Genomic DNA, 18,633 nt, shown 5'->3' with positions numbered 1-18,633 from the left:
CGTTGCCAGAGGATGGTTGTCATCCTTGCTGGTGTCTTTCGAGGTGAGCTCTTCCTTTTGATTACCATTGAAGTCCAACATTATAACATAAATCTTCAGTTGGACAACGATACAAAATCAAACTAACGCATACTTTGTCTCTCCTGACGCAGTAGAGGTAGAATATTCACTAACACAGCCCACAGTGTCCGCATCGATACTGATAAGGGCACCAGTTGGTTCAAAAACTGTCAGTGGTGTCCGAGTAAAATTTACCACGCGTACATGTGTAGTACAGCGGTGGTAACGAGTCGGACGGTAGTTCGGCATAATCATGTAGTTTTAGTGCCTGGGCTTGTTACAGACACTGAATCGTATGGTGCAGCCATGGTAGTTACCATGTGAAACGAGATGCCTGCGCAGTAGAGTTTTAACTTAGTCTAGTAGTTTGCTCTTTGACGAAGAGCTTCGTAAACTAAGTAAAGAGGAGATAAGGCGAACATACAGCAACGTTATCTCAATCACTGATATTTTGAGTTCAGTCATATATGTATATGTTACAAATGGTTTCTTTTCCCTTTTCGTTGTTTGTCAATCTCCGTGTTTTCTTCCAAAACATGGTTGCCGTTGATTAAGAGGAAACCTTTAAAAATTGCTTTAATCCAGAATCAAAGAAATGGAGTAAATACACCATACCCCCCGCCCCCCATGGGATGACAGCTTTAGCGCTGGACTGGTGCCTATTTGTCATTTTACAACCTTTCCACATTCCGTGTCTCTCAGTTTAGAAAGAATTGTCAGTTAAGCATGTTTTCGAGCCAATCGCATCTAGGGATTCTGACAGGCTTGTCATCATGCCATGTGACTTCAACATGGAAACATACGAGACACCACAGATCACGTGGTATCGCGAGACATTCGGAGAGAGGAGATTTATCATGCAGTATGATATTCACAACCGAATGTCATCGTACGGTGAGTTTGAAGGCTGGGCTGTAAGAGGAGACCGAGGGGCGCTGGTTCTACTCGGGCCGAAGTCAAGGGATTCCGGCAACTACTAGTGTGAGGTTGAAGTGGACAACGAGAGCACTAGCTGGGTGAAATCTACCGTGATGCTGAAGGTCACAAAAGACACAGTTGCTACCAACGATGACAATGCCAAAAGTAAGACCAACACCCACTGCATTTTTGGTGTACCTAGCGCATTTTTTTTTGTAATATTTCTTTGTGTGTGTGTTTTTCCTCATGCGGGCGTGGTCAGTTTTGCAGGAGTAATAAAACTGGCGAAGTGTTAAAAACCCCACCAGGCATGACGTTAAATTTGTGTATAATATAATAACTGAGACTGTATGTGTATTTGTATGTTGTTGTAGAATGATATATTTACTCCAAAGACACTATTGGTACGCTATTAAACGATCTTACTCATATGTTTTTCCCCAAATACAGCAGTCCTGGTTTCAGTGTACTGGCTCATCTCGGTAATGTGTGCACTTCTGCTCAATACAGGACTGAGAACACTGGCTAGGAATGCGTTTTACCCTCCTGGAAATATGCCGAGGACACAACGGATAAAACACAGTATGCGTTGATTGCGATCAGAGTTAGAATACTTACGTCATTTGACACACTACTGTTTATACATTAATGTGTCAATTCATTTGTTGTCGATTAGCTCGTTTCCATTTCTTCAACATTTGGGTTCAGGCATTCACGGTACCGCCGGATCTTAACCATCAATCCTACACCTACTGTGGTCCGATGATACAATGACACTCAACTCATGGTCAGCGTACGATACGCCCTCGTGTACCTTCATTTGCGTATCGTGTCTCGATCCTCCAGCCATCGTTCGCGGGGTATCGCCGTACCGTCGACCGATAATTTGTTTTATCTCTAAATACGGACCGATTTCCTGTAAACCGTCATGCCTTTTATAAACTCTGTGATGGCTTGCAGCATGTTTAATTGCACACGAATTTCGCACTAATTTCCTGTATTAATATCTTAATGTTTGGGACCCTTACTGTTTTGGTCTGCCATCCGTGTACACCGTTCTCTCGATGACAGGGGACTTAAGTTTGTACCGAGCGTGTCAAGTATGCGAAATTTTATACACAATATAAATTGCATCACTAATTTTAAAACACTAAGCCTAATAGATGCATTTATGGCAGAGGTATGTGTCGACAAATATATGAATATGCAAAACATTGCTTTCTCTGAAGTCAGCACTGTGCATGACGGCTTTATACAAATGTGGCGGCGCATCAGAACTTGAAAACGGCCTCGAGTTTTTTGGTTTACCAGTTGGTCAATTTGACACAGCTTGTATCTTGGATACAAAATTGCGCAGGAATAGTTGACGTTGGCGTGAGCGATGTGTGTCAGCCTGTGTTTTTATGTACAAACATAGGGCGCTTTAAAAACAAAAACTATATTGAAAATGTATATGTAATGAGTGATATCGGTACATCAAACAAGGCCTGCAATATATAAAATATAAACCATTGACATGTATAAAGATCAGCATGTTAATGTTTTTCCTTTTAACCTCGAGTACCCTAAATGTATTCTGTCATTCAAACTTTCACAACTGTCGATCCTATCAATTTATATAGGCACAAAAACGTGTTTGTGCACGAGAAGCACAACCACATGTAAATGTGAGCACGTGCGATGTAGGACCGAGGCGCATATATATATATATATATATATATATATATATATATATATATATATATATATATATATATATATATATATATATATATATATACATTATTAAAATACAGCAAAGAAAGTAAAAATCAAAATGGAGATTTTTAATGCCGGTATCCCCTGGAGGATGGCAGCGTGTTTAATCAGGGTCCGCCGTATGATATGCATGTTAATTCCACCACAGTGGGCATTGGACTGATGGTTGGGAATCGGCTGTACTGTTTAATTACTGAAATATTTATTTTACTGATCGATTTTCCACTTTGTTCAAGACTATTTCAGACCTATAAATCTATTTGTACTTGTATTACTAATGGAAAATTAGTACAGGACAAATGCTCTTTTCTTCAGAGTCTTCTTTCGCCTTAGTCCTGTTCTCATTGGTGATCGTATTCGCCATGGGTCTAATCTTCGCCGGAGTGATCTGTGCTGTTAAATCCATGGGCAAGTCGGAGGGGACTACAGTTAACAGTAAGCACATGTATCACACGACTGCATATTTGACATCCATTTTTGGTTTTTCTTTACCGAAATTTATAACCTCCTCAGAATGCTTTGTGTTTGGTATTGGGAGGTGAAACTGGAAGAATTATTTGTGTTATGATGTTATTGATGACGTGCACAACACATTGCAATCTGGGGCCAACTGCCGGATAGTCATTTTCTGAAAAGGTGTGCATTTTAATTGTCTCCAAACGATGATAAGAGAGGTTTTTCCACATGTTATTATTAGTTGTCGAATCATTAGAAATCTTTCGAAACTGAAGGCAAGGAGAGTTAATGACTCTCTCGACCTTGTCATTGTCGACAGGCACTGCTATTGGCTGGCATGTGCGTAACTGACTTCGTAGGAATACAGAACAAATACAACCCTCAGTATGTGTGTTGAGCCCGTTCGGCGAATCTAAAGCCTATTGACATATGGTCGATAACTCCATGATTGCCTTATTATATTTATAGAACACGATAACTCGGACTGTACTGATCATACTTTAATCCATAGAATTCGAATATTTATTACAGGCCGCCGATAAACATTGTGAGTGCGCATAATAAACTGTGCTCGTGGTTATTTTCAGAGTAAAAGTTAAACTGCTTGCGTAATCATCATGTAACCTTGTCATATTAACTGTAATACAAAAACTACTAAATTTTGAAACTCAGCATGGTGACTCACACGTTTTCGTTACTTGGGCTCAAGAGAAAATCGCATGTAATAATAACAGTATCGCGCATAGGTAGACCTATTGGGCGTTTACAACAGAGCATGTTGAGTAAGGCTAGTGACGTCCAAGAAACTGAAATGAACAGCACTTGATTGGGTGCCTAATTCTGCTTTGAACATGGCGCTAGGGGCGTATAAAATTCTACTACTTATGCATTTACATGAACAGTCGGAATGAAACGTTGATTGAGGTAAAGTGACAGGAGGCCGTGTTTCATTAGCTACGTGTGACCGGTTGGCAGCTATCACACTGTCGTCGCTGCTCTGGTTTTACTCTCCGTGGTGTACGTCTTTAATTATATTTAATCCAGTTTAACGCCATCAAATGTCTTTGCATAAACATACACACATATACACTGTTTAGCATGTACATGTAACTGCTGACATGATATATGATATGCTGTATAATTACAGGTTATCACTGGACAGTGTCGCTGATCACTGGAATACCGGGTATTCTGATTCTGTCGCTCATCACCGCGTCGTCGTACTTACCAGCAGAGATATGCTGTAAGAAGAAGTGCCTAGGCAGGTCCGGCATTCAGGAAACCCATGAAATGTCACCTGACCAACCCAAGGCCGCCTGTTATATCGCTCCCACTAATACACAGGACCCAATGTCTCACCTGATGCAGCCAATAACACATGCACGCGCTGGGAAAGGTGGAGCTGTAACATTTATGAATCAACTTAAAGAAAGACTCACTGGAATGGTTTCTTTGGGGAAGAATGGTGTTTATGTCACCACAAAACATTCGCTGTTTGAACTGAATTTAGCGGGGACGATTAAGAACAAACACTTTCAAACCATCCATGTCCAAGACAAGGAATTCTTGTCACTGGCAAAGTTCAAGGACGGTTTGTTGATATGTGTCGATGAAAGATTAATAACATCAAAATAATACTTTCTATAATAGGAGCCAGAGAATGGTGAGTTTCATGAGGTTCTTTTGCCAGTAAAATATTCCATTCTCTGGGTTCAGGAGGGGCGTGTAGATGGATTGGTGTATGTGGCGTTTTCAAACCCCGACGTCATCAGCAAGAGAAATCTCGAAAAGAAAACTGGGGACCAGATTTGGAATAGTGTGTTGAAGAAACCTGAGTGCATCCTCCAGAATTCCCGCGGCCAGTTTATCGTCGCGGATTCGTTTAAAAATTATCTGTTTGTGTTTGAGGAAGATGGAGAGTTTTTGTCAACTATGAAAGTTTATGTTCCCAAACAACCTGAAGAAAAACTGAAGTGTAACGGAATAGCCATTGGTGAAGACAATATAATTTATTTGTCTAGTCCAGGATCTAGTGATAATATCACTATTTATATATACTCTCTCTCGAGCAATTCTCAATAGTTTTCAACTAATCTGGTCGTCACACATTACCCGGTTTCCTGTTGTACTTGTCGCAGTACAGCTCCTAGTTTTCTCCGAAACGAAAGTTAAGGGCTGGCTGTATGTATGTGTCAGAGAGCTTTGACCATGTGTCATTACACACAGCCTCTGTATGCGGTGTTCAGATTTAGCGTTGATGGGTAGACGCCTCCACACTTACATGTAAATCATTCCCATCAGCGTCTCTCCTCTCATGACGAACAATGGTGCCCCATGCCGTGCCAGGACGCTGGAGAGAGTTACTTGTTTTATGTGTTTTCGCAGCATTTTTTGAAGCAGGTACTTGTGGGTTTTTTCTTTATTTATTTATTTGATTGGTGTTTTAAGCAGTACTCAAGAATATTTCACTTATACGACGGCCGCCAGCATTGTGATGGGAGGAAACCAGGCTCAAACTCGCCACTATTAGGCTCAAACTCGCCACCATCCTCTCCGTAGGTTGCTAGAAGACCTTCCCACGTACGACCGGAGATGAAGTCATCATGAGCTGGACTTAAACTCAAAGGGACCGCATTGGCGAGAGATTTCTGGTTCATAGCGCGCTAATCAACTAAGCCACGGAGGCACCCCTGTGCTTTTGTATCCAGTTACTAAAAAGAGACAGAAATAGTGTATGTTCTGCGTATATGAGGTGTATGTGTTTAGCCTGGTATAGTCACTGTCACATTTCGTGGGAAATGTTATTTTTAATTAAGAAATGAATTTGTTACATGTACCAATACGTTGCACTGTATGGAACATCTCCGTCCCCATCTGACGAAAGGACCTGATTTGGTAAGACGGGGACTCTGCCCTACAGCAAGAAAGAATGTACCACAAGAAGTGAAACTGCCTGTGTGTATCTGTGACTGACATCTGCTGTGAGTTCAAGTCCAGCTCATGCTGGCTCCTCTCCCGCCGTAAGCGGGAAGGTCTTGCAGCAACCTGCGGATGGTCATGGGTTCCCTCCTCTGCCCGGTTTCCTCTCACCATAATGCTGGTTGCCGTTGAATAAATAAACTATTCTTAACTTTTGTACTCAAGTTAAACCCTTTCTCAAAGTGCTACCCATATACCATGCAGGAACCTTATCAATTCATGTATAGCACTATATTTACATGATTCCGTTTTTTTTTCCTTTTTTGGCAGGGTAGGGGGGGGGGGGGGGGTGAAATATATTAATTTACCGTACTATGACAACCGGCGTAACGATCTGATTATAATGTTGTTGTTTTTTTTTTTACATATGATGACAAACGTTTGCCAAGGCAAAGCCTTAACAGCTCAGGGAATTTCACACGTGAATATTTCAGTGAAAAACGTTTTTCTGATTAATGCAGTTAATATGGGGATAGTCAGAATTGATCCTGCACTTTGTACGTGTCCGAGAAAGCACCCGAGAAGCACCGAAACAACTGTGCCACCGCCCATTCCACACACACAATAATAATACCATATGTGGACAAAAATGCTACTGCACTGGGCTGTAAAATCTACAGTCAAAGCTCTAAAGAAAGTGATATAAACCGTCGATCTGCGCATGCTACTGGGTTCTTATACATTTCCAGGCATATGTAAACGGCGCCTAGAAACGAAGGCGAGAAGCCACTTCATTCATGTTTGTATGTACCTAACACAAATAAAACTGTTGCCAAGATTGTCAACGTGTCAAAGAAAACAAATACCATCTCAAAATCCGTGTTCAATGCCGAATCTGAACATTTAAAAGAAAACCTACTCTGTTTGATGTAAATAAGAAACATGCCACTCGAAATACGTCTTTGTGGGATTTTAGTTATTGCTGCCAATATAAAATGCTATCGATCAACACTGTTTGTCTAACTTGACGCAAGGTGTCGAGGAAATTCAAATATTTGTGTGTAAGAATTTACGATTGGGCTCAATATCAGTTCACATAAATCACATAAAAATTGGTGACGGCAATGCTAATTTGTCATGTCGTTTCTTATAAGTGGAATTTGTAGTTTTTCCCGCTTTTGATGTTGTTTGCAGCTTGTTTAAAAATAAGCCGTTATTGTCGTTCCAAATGTATATAAGCTATGTTTGTGTAATGTTCGTCTAGATGGAAATCTCCCTGTTAAGTGTGGGCCATTGATTTGTGGACATGAGGCGTCTTGCAACGGGACTTGTGTTTGCCGGGCATTGTACGAGTCGAAAACAAACCCAACTTTTCCAACACAAATACAGTGGTGCGAAAGTAAGTAGCAAGTATGTAGCAAGTAAGAACGCTTTGATCATAATGCAGCGCATTCAGTTTTACCTGTTCTTGGCGTTTGCTAATTCTTGCAAGTATTGATTTTGTTCAACGATGAAGTAAATTAAACAACGCAAACAGAAATGTTGATCAATAAGCATATGCTTTTTCTTCCTGTGTAAATACGTAAAAGGCGATTCACGAGTTTCTCCCCTAGGGTTTCTGAAGATTTTCTGATCCATGCTGTATTTATAATGGTCTTTGTAATTGGTTATTCTCTTTTCCCAGAATGTATACGGCTGAGGTTAGATTTATTTTATTTATTTATTTATTTATTTAGTGTTTTACGCCGTACTCAAGAATATTTCACTTATACGACGGCGGCCAGCATTATGGTGGGTGAAAACCGGGCAAAGCCATGGAGAAAACCTACGCAGGGATGCTGGCAGACCTTCCCACATACGGCCGGAGAGGAAGCCAGCATGAGCTGGACTTGATCTCACAACGACCGCATTGGTAACAGACTCCTGGGTCTTTACGCTGCGCTAGCGCGCTAACCAATTGTTGCCCCCCCCCCCCCCCCACCACCACCACCACCCCCACCCCCCACCCCACCCCTTGCTGAAGTTAGAAACTCCAGACGCAGATGTATATTGTAGATATGTATGTATAAAATATGGCAGCTGACCAGAAAAGTGTAATGTAGATCTCTCCGCTTGGCGATCATGTTGGATTAGGTAATACACGTGTAAGAGTTTAATCAATCTGGTTGGAGCAAATTTAGCTGGTGCTGATTGCTTGCGACCATATATGATTGACTCATTAAATCAGAAATTATTTGCAGTTTTGTCCAGAACCACAACCTGTTATAGTAGACAATACTTTTTTGGTAAAGGCTGCTCCGAGGAGATATGTTACAAAGAAATATCGCATGTATGCCAAACTGGTTTTTATTTGCCGATGAAAATGCGAGAAAATAGGCTAAGGTAGAAATGAAGATGTTTGAACAGGACAAAACTGTTTTCAAACTGTCTCTTTGATGAGGGGAATAAATATGATTGTAATATGTCAAATACAAAAACCACTGTACGTTACATCAGGTAAACCGGAAGTGGTCTTGTCTCCTTTTAAAATTGATTAGATTTCTTTCTTATGCCTAAGTCAAGAATGTTTTACTTATACGACGGAGACGCTTGTCAAACGGTCTTAGAGTAATATCAATCTGCTATCTCAAGGAAGGTAGAGAAAATGTATTCTTGTAGCAGGATGTGACGTCACCAAAGAATGAAAAATGCCTTATACTCCACGTCTTAATTATATACAAACGGAAAGGTTACACTGTGTTATAGTCCATGTTTTCAGGCTTTTGTGGCTGGAAACCCAATATATTCCACTTATAACCATATTTTATCCTTTTTTTCTTATGGATTTCTTTATATTCTGTGCAAAATAATCAGCTTTCAGACAGATTCGAACTGTTTATCATGCCATACAGCATGTGTGAACTATTAGAAAGATTACCTATCAACCAACTTTTACATAACAGAGCAATGTACTGGTAGTGACTTTCAATGCCCTGGTAACACCACTTGTATGAGGAAGAACAGTCGTGAACAAGCTTTGTGCCAATGTTCCCTCGGATTCAACAAAACCCGTTTTGGTCAATGCATTGGTGAGTTTGACAGTTTTATTCAAAGAAATGCCTTTTTCGTCATAAAATGCCTTTTAACTGATATTTTAAACTAATTATTCAAAAGGATGATTTCAAAGGGCTAACCGTTTTAAACTTTAATCCAAAACATGGTATGTTAGAATAAAGCCGATGCTAAACATAATAATTAAGTCTGAAATGTTTTATTTGGGGAACGGAGATTTATTGGCAAGCTCTATGTGTATTTAGAAGATTGAAAGAAAAAAACAAAACAACGAAGTAAGCTGTCGGTGTTAAAAAAGTTACTAAACATACAGTCTAAAGCTACATTTTACAATTTTTGTGGCTTGCTCAACTGAAAAATAGCAAACACAGCATACATATATATCTATAGGCAGTAACGGGAACACTTCGGAACAAAGTCTCTATAAGATGCTTTTTGGAAGAGTGAAACTGAAGATACAGTAACAATTCCAAATGCATTATGCAGTTATCACCTTGTTATGTCTATACTTCAGACGCTGACGAATGCTCAGACAACCCTGGTATCTGTGGTAACCACTCCACGTGCATTAACACAGTGGGCAACTACACGTGTCGGTGTCATGAAGGATACGTTGATGTTCATGGAACAGGACGTTTCTGTGAGAAAGGTAGGATTGTATGGCTCATATAAGAGGCCGCACTTTGCCATTGACATACAACGTCGGTATAGTATACTTTTGAGGGAGCAATATTGCTTGTGGTGAACCACATCCTTTGCCAGTTATGTGATTTGAAACCACAGCTTATGATCAATGATCTAAGATCAATGAGCTGAGGGAAAATCAGACGTACGCCATTCACATATGTCTCCACATAGATATATTGCCTCCCTAATGCATCCTTTGCCACGTAGATTTTCTACAAAATACACTCTCTCCTGGATAAGTCCCCTTCCAAAACACACCCTCCCAGACATATCGTTAACTTAACATATTGCTCTCCCAGGTACATCCTCTCCCAATTACATCCTCTCCCAAATGCATACCCCCCCCCCCCCATCCCTCCGCCCGACGCAGGTGCTGAGGGACGTACATAGGGTCAGTGTACAGTTTCTCAGCTGGATTTCTCACCAGGCACGTCCCCTACTACTTATGTCCCCTTAATTGCAATAGTCTTCATTTGTTAAGGAGAAATTCTTTACTGACACCTCCGGTTTTCGTGTTCCACAAAATCTAACACGTAATCAAAAGTTTCCAGTCATTAAGGGGTACAACTTCTTGTTCTTAATTAAAACATAGGCCTATTGAAGCTTCATACAGTCTCATTAGCCGTTGTTGTTTTTTTTTTTTGTTGTTTTTGTTTTTTTTTTTTTAAACTTTCCAAAATTTCAGTGAGAATACATGTAGCCACAATCCGAACAGACACAACAGTGGTTCAAGTATAAATGGCTTGAATGTCTAATAAGCATTTCGAAACACTGCCGTTTCATGACACTATCTATGGTTTTATGTAACCAACATCCAGGTGAGTAAATAACGCCTACACTTGTAGCCTGTATGAAAATCCCTTAGATCTCTGATCCAGGAAGTAAGCTGCACTGACATCTCAGCGCGTTTTCGTGTCATTTAATTATTTGATACCGAGCAGAGCCGGAGGCATATCCACGACCATCCACGGATTTGCTGGAAGGCCTTTCTGCGACTGGAGACATCAGCTGGATTTGAACTCACAGCGACCGCATTGGTGAGAGCTTCCTGGTTTATTTCACAGCCCTAGGGTAATAGCCGCTAATCCAGCGCGCTAAGTACTATCCCAGGGACACACTTCGTTTTTATTTGAGCAACAAGGCAGGAGAAACAAAAGGAAATCATGATGAACACAGCTATGAGAGTAACCGGTGTTACAACTTCCTGTACCATGAACCAAATTGTGTCTTCTAGCGTGTCATAACGCAACCGCATTGCACTGCTGACACGCCATACTCCCCACAGCACATGCACTGCTGTCTACGCTCACTCTTATATGACTGACACCAGGAGCAAATTTTCTGCAAAAATCTTGAACAACCCCAACGTTACTTGGGTCACAGTGAGAAGACTGAGAAGACAGAAAGTGATGTCTCCAGCGTATGACTCTAACGTCTTCCAGTGGGAATTTTATTGCTTCTGCTTGTAGGATATTATGGTAATAATAATACTGTCATTTTTGGCCGAACACGTTACCAGTTTCATCCTTGGCTTTGTGTTTCATAATATGTTAAAGCTTCCCTGTTTTAAAACTGTCCCTTACAGCCTTTGTTTAGAATTCACTTGTATTTTACATTTTACAGTTAGAAAGATAAATGAATAAAAATTAAAGATACAATATGGATATTCAAAAGGGCATTCAAATGAATTCGGCTTGTTTTAAGACATACCAGTTTCATAATACATTGTCCAAAGTTTTATGATAGACAAAAGTGCAAGTTCACCATGTTTTCGTCTGTCCACAGATCACTTTATCTGTTCCCTTTATAACTAAAATTGAAATATTCCTTTACTTATTTGTTTACTTAATTGTCTGATTGATATTTATCGAAATACTCTAGAACTTACAATTTATACAATGCCACTTAGTTTTATGAGAGGAGGAGACTTGACGTCCGGGACGAAAACCAACGACGTTTGGCGAGGTACTGACCAAATTTCTCATCGTGTGACGTACTGACCTGCATGCCATTCTGGTGGTAGATAATTGGTCTCCAGTAAACGACCACACGAGCTTCGTCAGCTGCTTAATATCCTTACCATGTTGTTCCCACAATATATACAAATTCCCGAAATATATCAAATGCATTGATGTAGAATATTTCTTTAAAGAAACATTATTCCAACTGGGTCATGTTGGATAAATCCAACGTGAATTCCTTTGGCGAGCCTACGTCGCCAAAGTGGTTAGCGCGCCGCAATGACCCAGGAGTTTTTCACCAATGCAATCGCTGTGAGTTCAAATACAGTTTTTGACGGCTTCCTCTCTGGCCGTAGTTGTGATTGTCTGTCTGCGTAAGTAACTGACATGTTTGCAAGGCAATTGTATTTTTTGTGGATATTGTATTTCGTCTGTATTGTCCATGACCAGTTTCGATTTTCGATGTGTGTATGTGTCGGAAATGTGAAACGTTGGTAACGATTAAGTCAGTCAATCGGTGTCCATTCTGTTTCGACGCTAATCTGGACGGCTTCCACACCTAACTTGGTAACAATGCAAGCATTCCAAAAGATGTCCCAGTCGCAGTCAGCTACATGCATACAGCTGTATTGACGTGTTCGGAAGTTGTCCGGTGACGGTTTTACAAAGCTGACGGGTTTTACAATAAAAAATCAAGCCGATGTATGTAAACTGTAGCCACAGACATATACATGCACAGAAGTGTAGTTCTATTGTTGGATAAAACTGCACTGAGCCAAAATAAATAGGTGTATTGTAAGTTATACTAAAGGCTGGTCGCTGAAAACTGCACTGAGCATATAATGCTGTATTGTAAGTTATACTAAAGCTTGATCGCTGAGAACTGCGCTGAATATGTACAGTTGTATAGTAAGTTATACCAAAGGCTAGTCGCTAAAAACTACACTGAGCACATATAGTAGTATTGTAAGTTACACCAAAGGCTATCCGCTGAAAACTGCACAGAGCATATATAGCTGTATTGTAAGTTACACCAAAGGCTATCCGCTGAAAACTGCACAGAGCATATATAGCTGTATTGTAAGTTACACCAAAGGCTATCCGCTGAAAACTGCACAGAGCATATATAGCTGTATTGTAAGTTATGCCAAAGGCTGGTGGCTGAAAACTCCACTGAGCATATATAGTTGTATTGCAAGTTATACTAAAGGCTTATGGCTAAAAACTGCACTGAGCATATACAGTTTTATTGTAAGTTATACCAAAGACTGTACGTAAAAATTGCACTGAGTATATATATAGTTATGTGAAAGGCTGGTCGCTGAAATCTGTATTGAGCAGAGGAAAAAGCTGGTCAGAGGCCGGAGGTAAATACCACTAACGGCGCGTGCATGTTACAGACACACAATCTCTGTACGTCTCTGTTGCAGAGAGAATACAGTAATAGATTTGATAACGGTGTAACTGATACCTAAACTGTTACTTCAATAAAAATAATATTCATGACAAATTCACTAATAATGCACGGAACCACACACGTTCTTTCGAGAAATCTAAAAATAATAAGAATGTGTGCTGTCTTGCTGGCGTATAATCATTTTAAGTGCTCTTTGCTACCGTATTCTTTCCCTTCAGATCCAACACCCGTCACGAAACCCAGTTTTACTGAAGATTCAACACCTGATACTGAAAACACAAGTAAACCATTGGCCACATCGACCGTCTCCCTTTTAGAAACAGGTACTGGACTAAACCCAGTGAAGTATTGTGCCTTTATCTGTGTATTAATTAACATTATTCTTTTATGATCCGACTGAAAGAAGGACTGTTCATCTGACTGGAAAAAAATATCAGTTTAGTTTTCTGCTATCAATTTGACGACATTTATTCACGGGTTTGGACGACATGTTTTATTTGTTGACTGATTTGATTGGGGTTTTACGTTTTCTTCAAGAATATTCCACGCAGGAAACTGGGCTGATCCCGAGGAAAACTGCTGACAGACCCTTTCCATGTACAACCGAAGAGAAAGCCAGCAGGTTTGGGCGATAAGCTGAGCTGACTATAGAAGAAACGTAAACGCAGTTTAGCAGACTCTAAACAGTTCTGAAATTAAAGGTATAGTTTTGATTCGCACATTTATACCGGGAAACGATTTCTATTGCTCACTTTTATTCTAGAAACATGTAGTATGTATTTCTCTTTAGCTTGGTGGAGTGATGAATATTGTATGTGGAGTTCGGACTTCAAATCCCGCTGTGCCCCAAAAGTAAACAATTCAACCATTACAGCAGGCATTATGTTGTGTTTAGCCGTAAGGCTGGGCACGTGGGTATGTCTCGGTACAGAGCATGGTTTAAAATGGGCGGGCTGTAACGAAAATAGCTGTCCAGTGATTGTGTTAACACTGACTATGAAATTCCCTTGCCCGCAGGATTATCATCGAAAAGGAAATTAGTTCTTCACTGAAATGTCTTACTTTTCCCTTTAATTTCGATATCCGTTATAAATCTCAGTTTTACTGCAGAATCAGCACCAACTATCAGAAATGGGTGTAAGTCATTTTTTGCTCCATTTACAGTCTCGCTCCCAGAAACAGGTAGTGGGAGAAACCTGGTGGAGTATTATGCCTTTAGCTGTCCGCTGATATTATATTGATCTTTCTTGTCTGATTAGTTGAAGAGATGTTCAGCTGGTTGACAAACGTATTTATTCACTTATTTTACTTTTCTGTTGTCACATTGAGCAATGTTTTAATGACACAATGGCGGTAAGTATAATCGGTGGTAGAAACCAGCGGTTTGATAACTTAAAGATTATGTTCGCTTATAAACACCATGCATTTGTTTCAGGAATGGAGTTTTCTGTAATAGGTCAATATTGATGGTGGAATACAGTTATCATTCATCACACTTACGAGCTCATGAACTAAAGGTTACAATTGCATGCCGAACAGATACTGCTGAAAGGAACGACTATACCACTATAGGCTAAAAATAGAAGACTGACAGACTAAGAAAATAGAACATGTAAACTGGATATTTGTTCGTGTCTGAACACTCGTCATTATTTTCTTTTGTTTTTCAGTTATTTTCGTGTCGCTCCTAGCAGTTGCCAGTGGCAATGCACAAATAAAATGCTCACGAAATGTATGTGAGCAATTCATGCTACGTTTATATACGGAATTTAAACTGGAATAGAAAGACCTCGCATATTGTAAATCCTGGCATTCATGGCTTGGAAAAAGTACGCGACAATTTTTGTTAAAAAGAGGAATATTATGTCTACAAGGAAGAATCAGGAACCAGAACCTGAAGCAGAAAAAAAAAACAGTGCAAATTGAACAGTTCCCAAATCGTTTTTTTTTTCTTTTTTTTGTATATAACAACAAATCTAAGTGTTATTTACGTCTACATTGAAAAGCGGTAAAGGTCTGCAGCAACCTGCGAATGGTCGTGGGTTTCCCCAGGGCTATGTCCGGTTTTCACCCACTATAATGCTGGCTGCCGTCATATAAGTGAAATATTCTTGAGTACGGCATAAAACATCAGTGAAGTGAAAAGCGGTGTATGTTGTTTCCAGCCTCGTTTGTCCTCTACAAACATAGTTAGTCAGCTGTGGATTAGCCTCTTGCCCAGGATTAACCCGTCTTATCAGTGGAGACTTCTTGATTGTGGCTTTAAACTGCAATTAATCCATCAATCACGCTGCCGTGTTCTCATGTGTGTTTCCAGGTACGCAGGTACCAGTCGGACCGATGGCGGCAGGAATTGGGGGAGCTATTCTGTTCATTTTCATCCTTGTTATTGTTGTTACTGTTATCTACCGGTAAGCTAATAATTATGAGTATCCGATGTTACATGGATTTGATTAGAGTTATGTGGATTGCAGACACCGTAATGAGGAGGTATTTACTGGGTGCAGAAAAGACAGATTCCCTGTTTATGCCTCGATTTGATGGGTGTTTTTTTTTTAAATTTTATTTGTAATCCATACTATAATCCAGAATATTTCACTAATACGTATTTATTTATTTATATATTTATTTGATTGGTGTTTTACGCCATACTCAAGAATATTTCACTTATACGACGGCGGCCAGCATTATGCTGGGGAGAAACTTGGCAGAGCCCAGGGAAACCCACGATCATTCGCAGGTTGCGGGCAGACAGACCACTTACGGCTGGAGAGGAAGCCAGCATGAGCTGGACCTGAACTCACAGCGACCGAATTGGTGAGAGGCTTCTCACCTAGCTAGCGAGCTAACCGACTGAGCCACGGAGGCATCCATTCACTAATACAACGTTAGTTGACATTATGCTAGAAGGAAACCGGCCAAACCCGAATGTAGAGTAGTTTTGTTAGCATATATCTCTTTGTTGCAGGAGACGTTCTAAAAGATGTAACAACGTTTCATCTGTGACGTGTCAAAACGAGGCAATAGAGACAGACGAATGCGAATCGTCAATGAAGAACGTGAGAGGTGGTAACAGGTCAACCGGTGGTGCCTGTGTTCCATATGAGGAAATCGATCTTCCCACAGTGTCTGCAAGTAACTACCTCAAAAATGACGAAATCACGCTTGCCACAGAAACATCAGTGGAAGACAAAGCGGAAGTATGGGTAGAAAACGATATGTACGCAAGCCACTAATAGTCAGGTTGCCTAACTACATTTGCGTGTTGCGTGTTATAGTAGAGAATGAACTTAGAGACAACAGGACTCCAAGCCCATGAGCAGAACACCAAGGGAAGGTCACGCATGTCGTATTTATGATCTAGTGCAGAGTACGGCACCCATAGAAAGTCTGCTGAGTCATACATACCTGTGCTGCGGAAATTGGCTTCATCAAGTCCACTAATGAATGGACGATTGAATAAATAAATGAACGTGTGTATGTGTGTATGTGTGTGTGTGTGTGTATGTGTGTATGTATGTATGTATGTATGTATGTATGTATGTATGTATGTATGTATGTATGTATGTATGTATGTATGTATATATGTATGTATGTATGTATGACAACGAGAAAACTATAGGTGTGTGTACACGAATTATGTCTTCCTGTCGCAAGGCGAGTACATGTAGCGGAGGTACTTCCGCAACCGAAGTACCATGCCGAAACATTAGACATGACACCCCACCCATTCACATTATTTTGACAGCGGGCCAACCTGTTATTTTTTCGTCATCTAAACCCAGTGCTGAGCACCAAACAAGGCGGAAGTAAGTGCTGCTAACCATAAGGTCATCGAACTGTAGTCCAGTAATGACCTCTCGATGGGTGTATACGTACATAAACCATTTGTAGATAGACATAATCAAAAGGAAGATAACCATATGGAATTGCACAGTTCTAAACATCATTGGCATATCGTGTAAAAATTTGCAAGTGAGTAAATTATTGCTCATCCACAGTAAGTTAAGAAAAGTTTCAATTTTTTAAAATGTTTGTCTCCAGAAAGACAAATATAGCTTCGAACATTGTAAGATTTAAAAAAAAAAAAGTTTTTGCTACAACAACAACGAGTTTTGTTTTATTTCCCGGCATGAAGGTTTGAAACCTTTCAGTGTGAAATGTGCCATATTAAAATTTAAGTCCGAGCCGCATTACATTTTCACACCCAGTCTTGTAATTTCCATATTGCCTTGTCCTTGCAATATTTATTAAAGAGAAAACCCTTCTTGCTTATATACGATATACATACTGAGCTATGAAAAGCTATTAAAAAAGGTGACGTCATCCGAAGTCTTCATGCTTGTTCGTGTGGAGCAATTCAGCTGCGCAGGGGGTATCAATTATTTACCCCACCCCCCTCCCCCCATGTGATTTATACATGTTTATCCCCGAGTGGGCGTGGGAGAAAGTGGAGAAAGAAAAAAAAAGATATTTTATTTCAGTTATCCTGTCAAATGAAAATGAGTTTCGAAACCAGGTATATACAACTAACGAGCTCTATAGTGCAGTTATTATTCCGCTTCTCCTGAAATTCATATAAATCTCAAGTATGGTGTTAACCAGGGATTAAAAAAATGATATAAGCAACATTACACTGTTTTTCCTGTGTTTCGAGTAATCTAAATATTACACAACACAAAGCTAAGTCCCCACTTCCTGCTTTATCGCCTTATACTGGTACAGGAAGTGACGAGTTTGACCTGGCTGTGTGCACTTCTACTATGTATTCCGTTTGGTAGAAATTGTATTAGGATATATATACATGTACTATGCATGAACTGTCACATGTTGAATCGAACACTGAAAGGCCTTGGTTATGCATAAATGACATTCGCCTTTACATTAAACACAGAGGATGTACAAACGGACAGCTAGTAAATGGGATGCCCGTAGGCTGGACCTACACGTATTCCTGTAGTACTCCAGGTAGCCTATCCTATGTATATGCGCTGTACATTTGGACAGATACCAAATGGCATGCGTGTCTAGCGTACACATATTCGAGAATTCCTCTATTTAGTTTATGCTACGTCTGTACACTGTACATATTTTTTATTTATTTTATTTATTTGAATGGTGTTTTACGCCGTGCTCAAGAATATTTCACTTCTATAGCCCATTCTATGTAAATACGAGGAAACCAGACAAAGCCCAGGTGAAACCCACGACCATCCGCAGGATGCTGGCAGACCTTCCCACAAACTGCACTGAACATATAGACAGATACTAAATGACATGTCTGCAGCGTTAATGTATTTTTGTGTTACACTGGTGATACTAAATGACAAACGTGTATCCAACAAATATTTACACATTTAACGGCAAGTGTATGACTTAGTTAGCATTTTATGCCATCTAAAGGTT

General features: G+C 40.1%; 1 protein-coding gene across 2 annotated transcripts; it reads left to right on the top strand.

The window, feature by feature from the left end:
• The first annotated feature begins 840 nt into the window (after positions 1 to 840).
• Positions 841 to 16,640, top strand: LOC135462834 (transmembrane matrix receptor MUP-4-like). Of its 2 annotated transcripts, none has more exons than XM_064740120.1 (8): positions 841 to 1,143; positions 4,340 to 5,185; positions 7,376 to 7,510; positions 9,054 to 9,179; positions 9,677 to 9,811; positions 13,446 to 13,550; positions 15,545 to 15,638; positions 16,196 to 16,640. In XM_064740120.1, the coding sequence occupies exons 2-8, from the start codon at positions 5,125 to 5,127 to the stop codon at positions 16,461 to 16,463; spliced, it is 924 nt and encodes a 307-aa protein (XP_064596190.1). In that variant the 5' UTR covers positions 841 to 1,143; positions 4,340 to 5,124; the 3' UTR covers positions 16,464 to 16,640. The 2 variants fall into 2 exon arrangements, with proteins under 2 accessions (XP_064596190.1, XP_064596189.1); XM_064740119.1 differs by having other exon boundaries at positions 4,340 to 5,592.
• The last annotated feature ends 1,993 nt before the right edge of the window (positions 16,641 to 18,633 follow it).

This window comes from Liolophura sinensis, chromosome 2, assembly GCF_032854445.1.
Source record: "Liolophura sinensis isolate JHLJ2023 chromosome 2, CUHK_Ljap_v2, whole genome shotgun sequence".
Taxonomy (NCBI): domain Eukaryota; kingdom Metazoa; phylum Mollusca; class Polyplacophora; order Chitonida; family Chitonidae; genus Liolophura; species Liolophura sinensis.
The sequence above is the reverse complement of the archived record's forward strand: the minus strand, read 5'-3'. Positions and strand labels throughout refer to the sequence as shown.

Coding starts and splice junctions, on each gene's coding strand:
- LOC135462834 (XM_064740119.1), top strand. CDS start 5,517: ATGGTGCCCCATGCCGTGCCAGGACGCTGGAGAGAGTTACTTGTTTTA. Junction 7,511..9,053: donor ACAAATACAGTGGTGCGAAA/GTAAGTAGCAAG, acceptor TTTACATAACAG/AGCAATGTACTGGTAGTGAC. Junction 9,180..9,676: donor CCGTTTTGGTCAATGCATTG/GTGAGTTTGACA, acceptor TCTATACTTCAG/ACGCTGACGAATGCTCAGAC.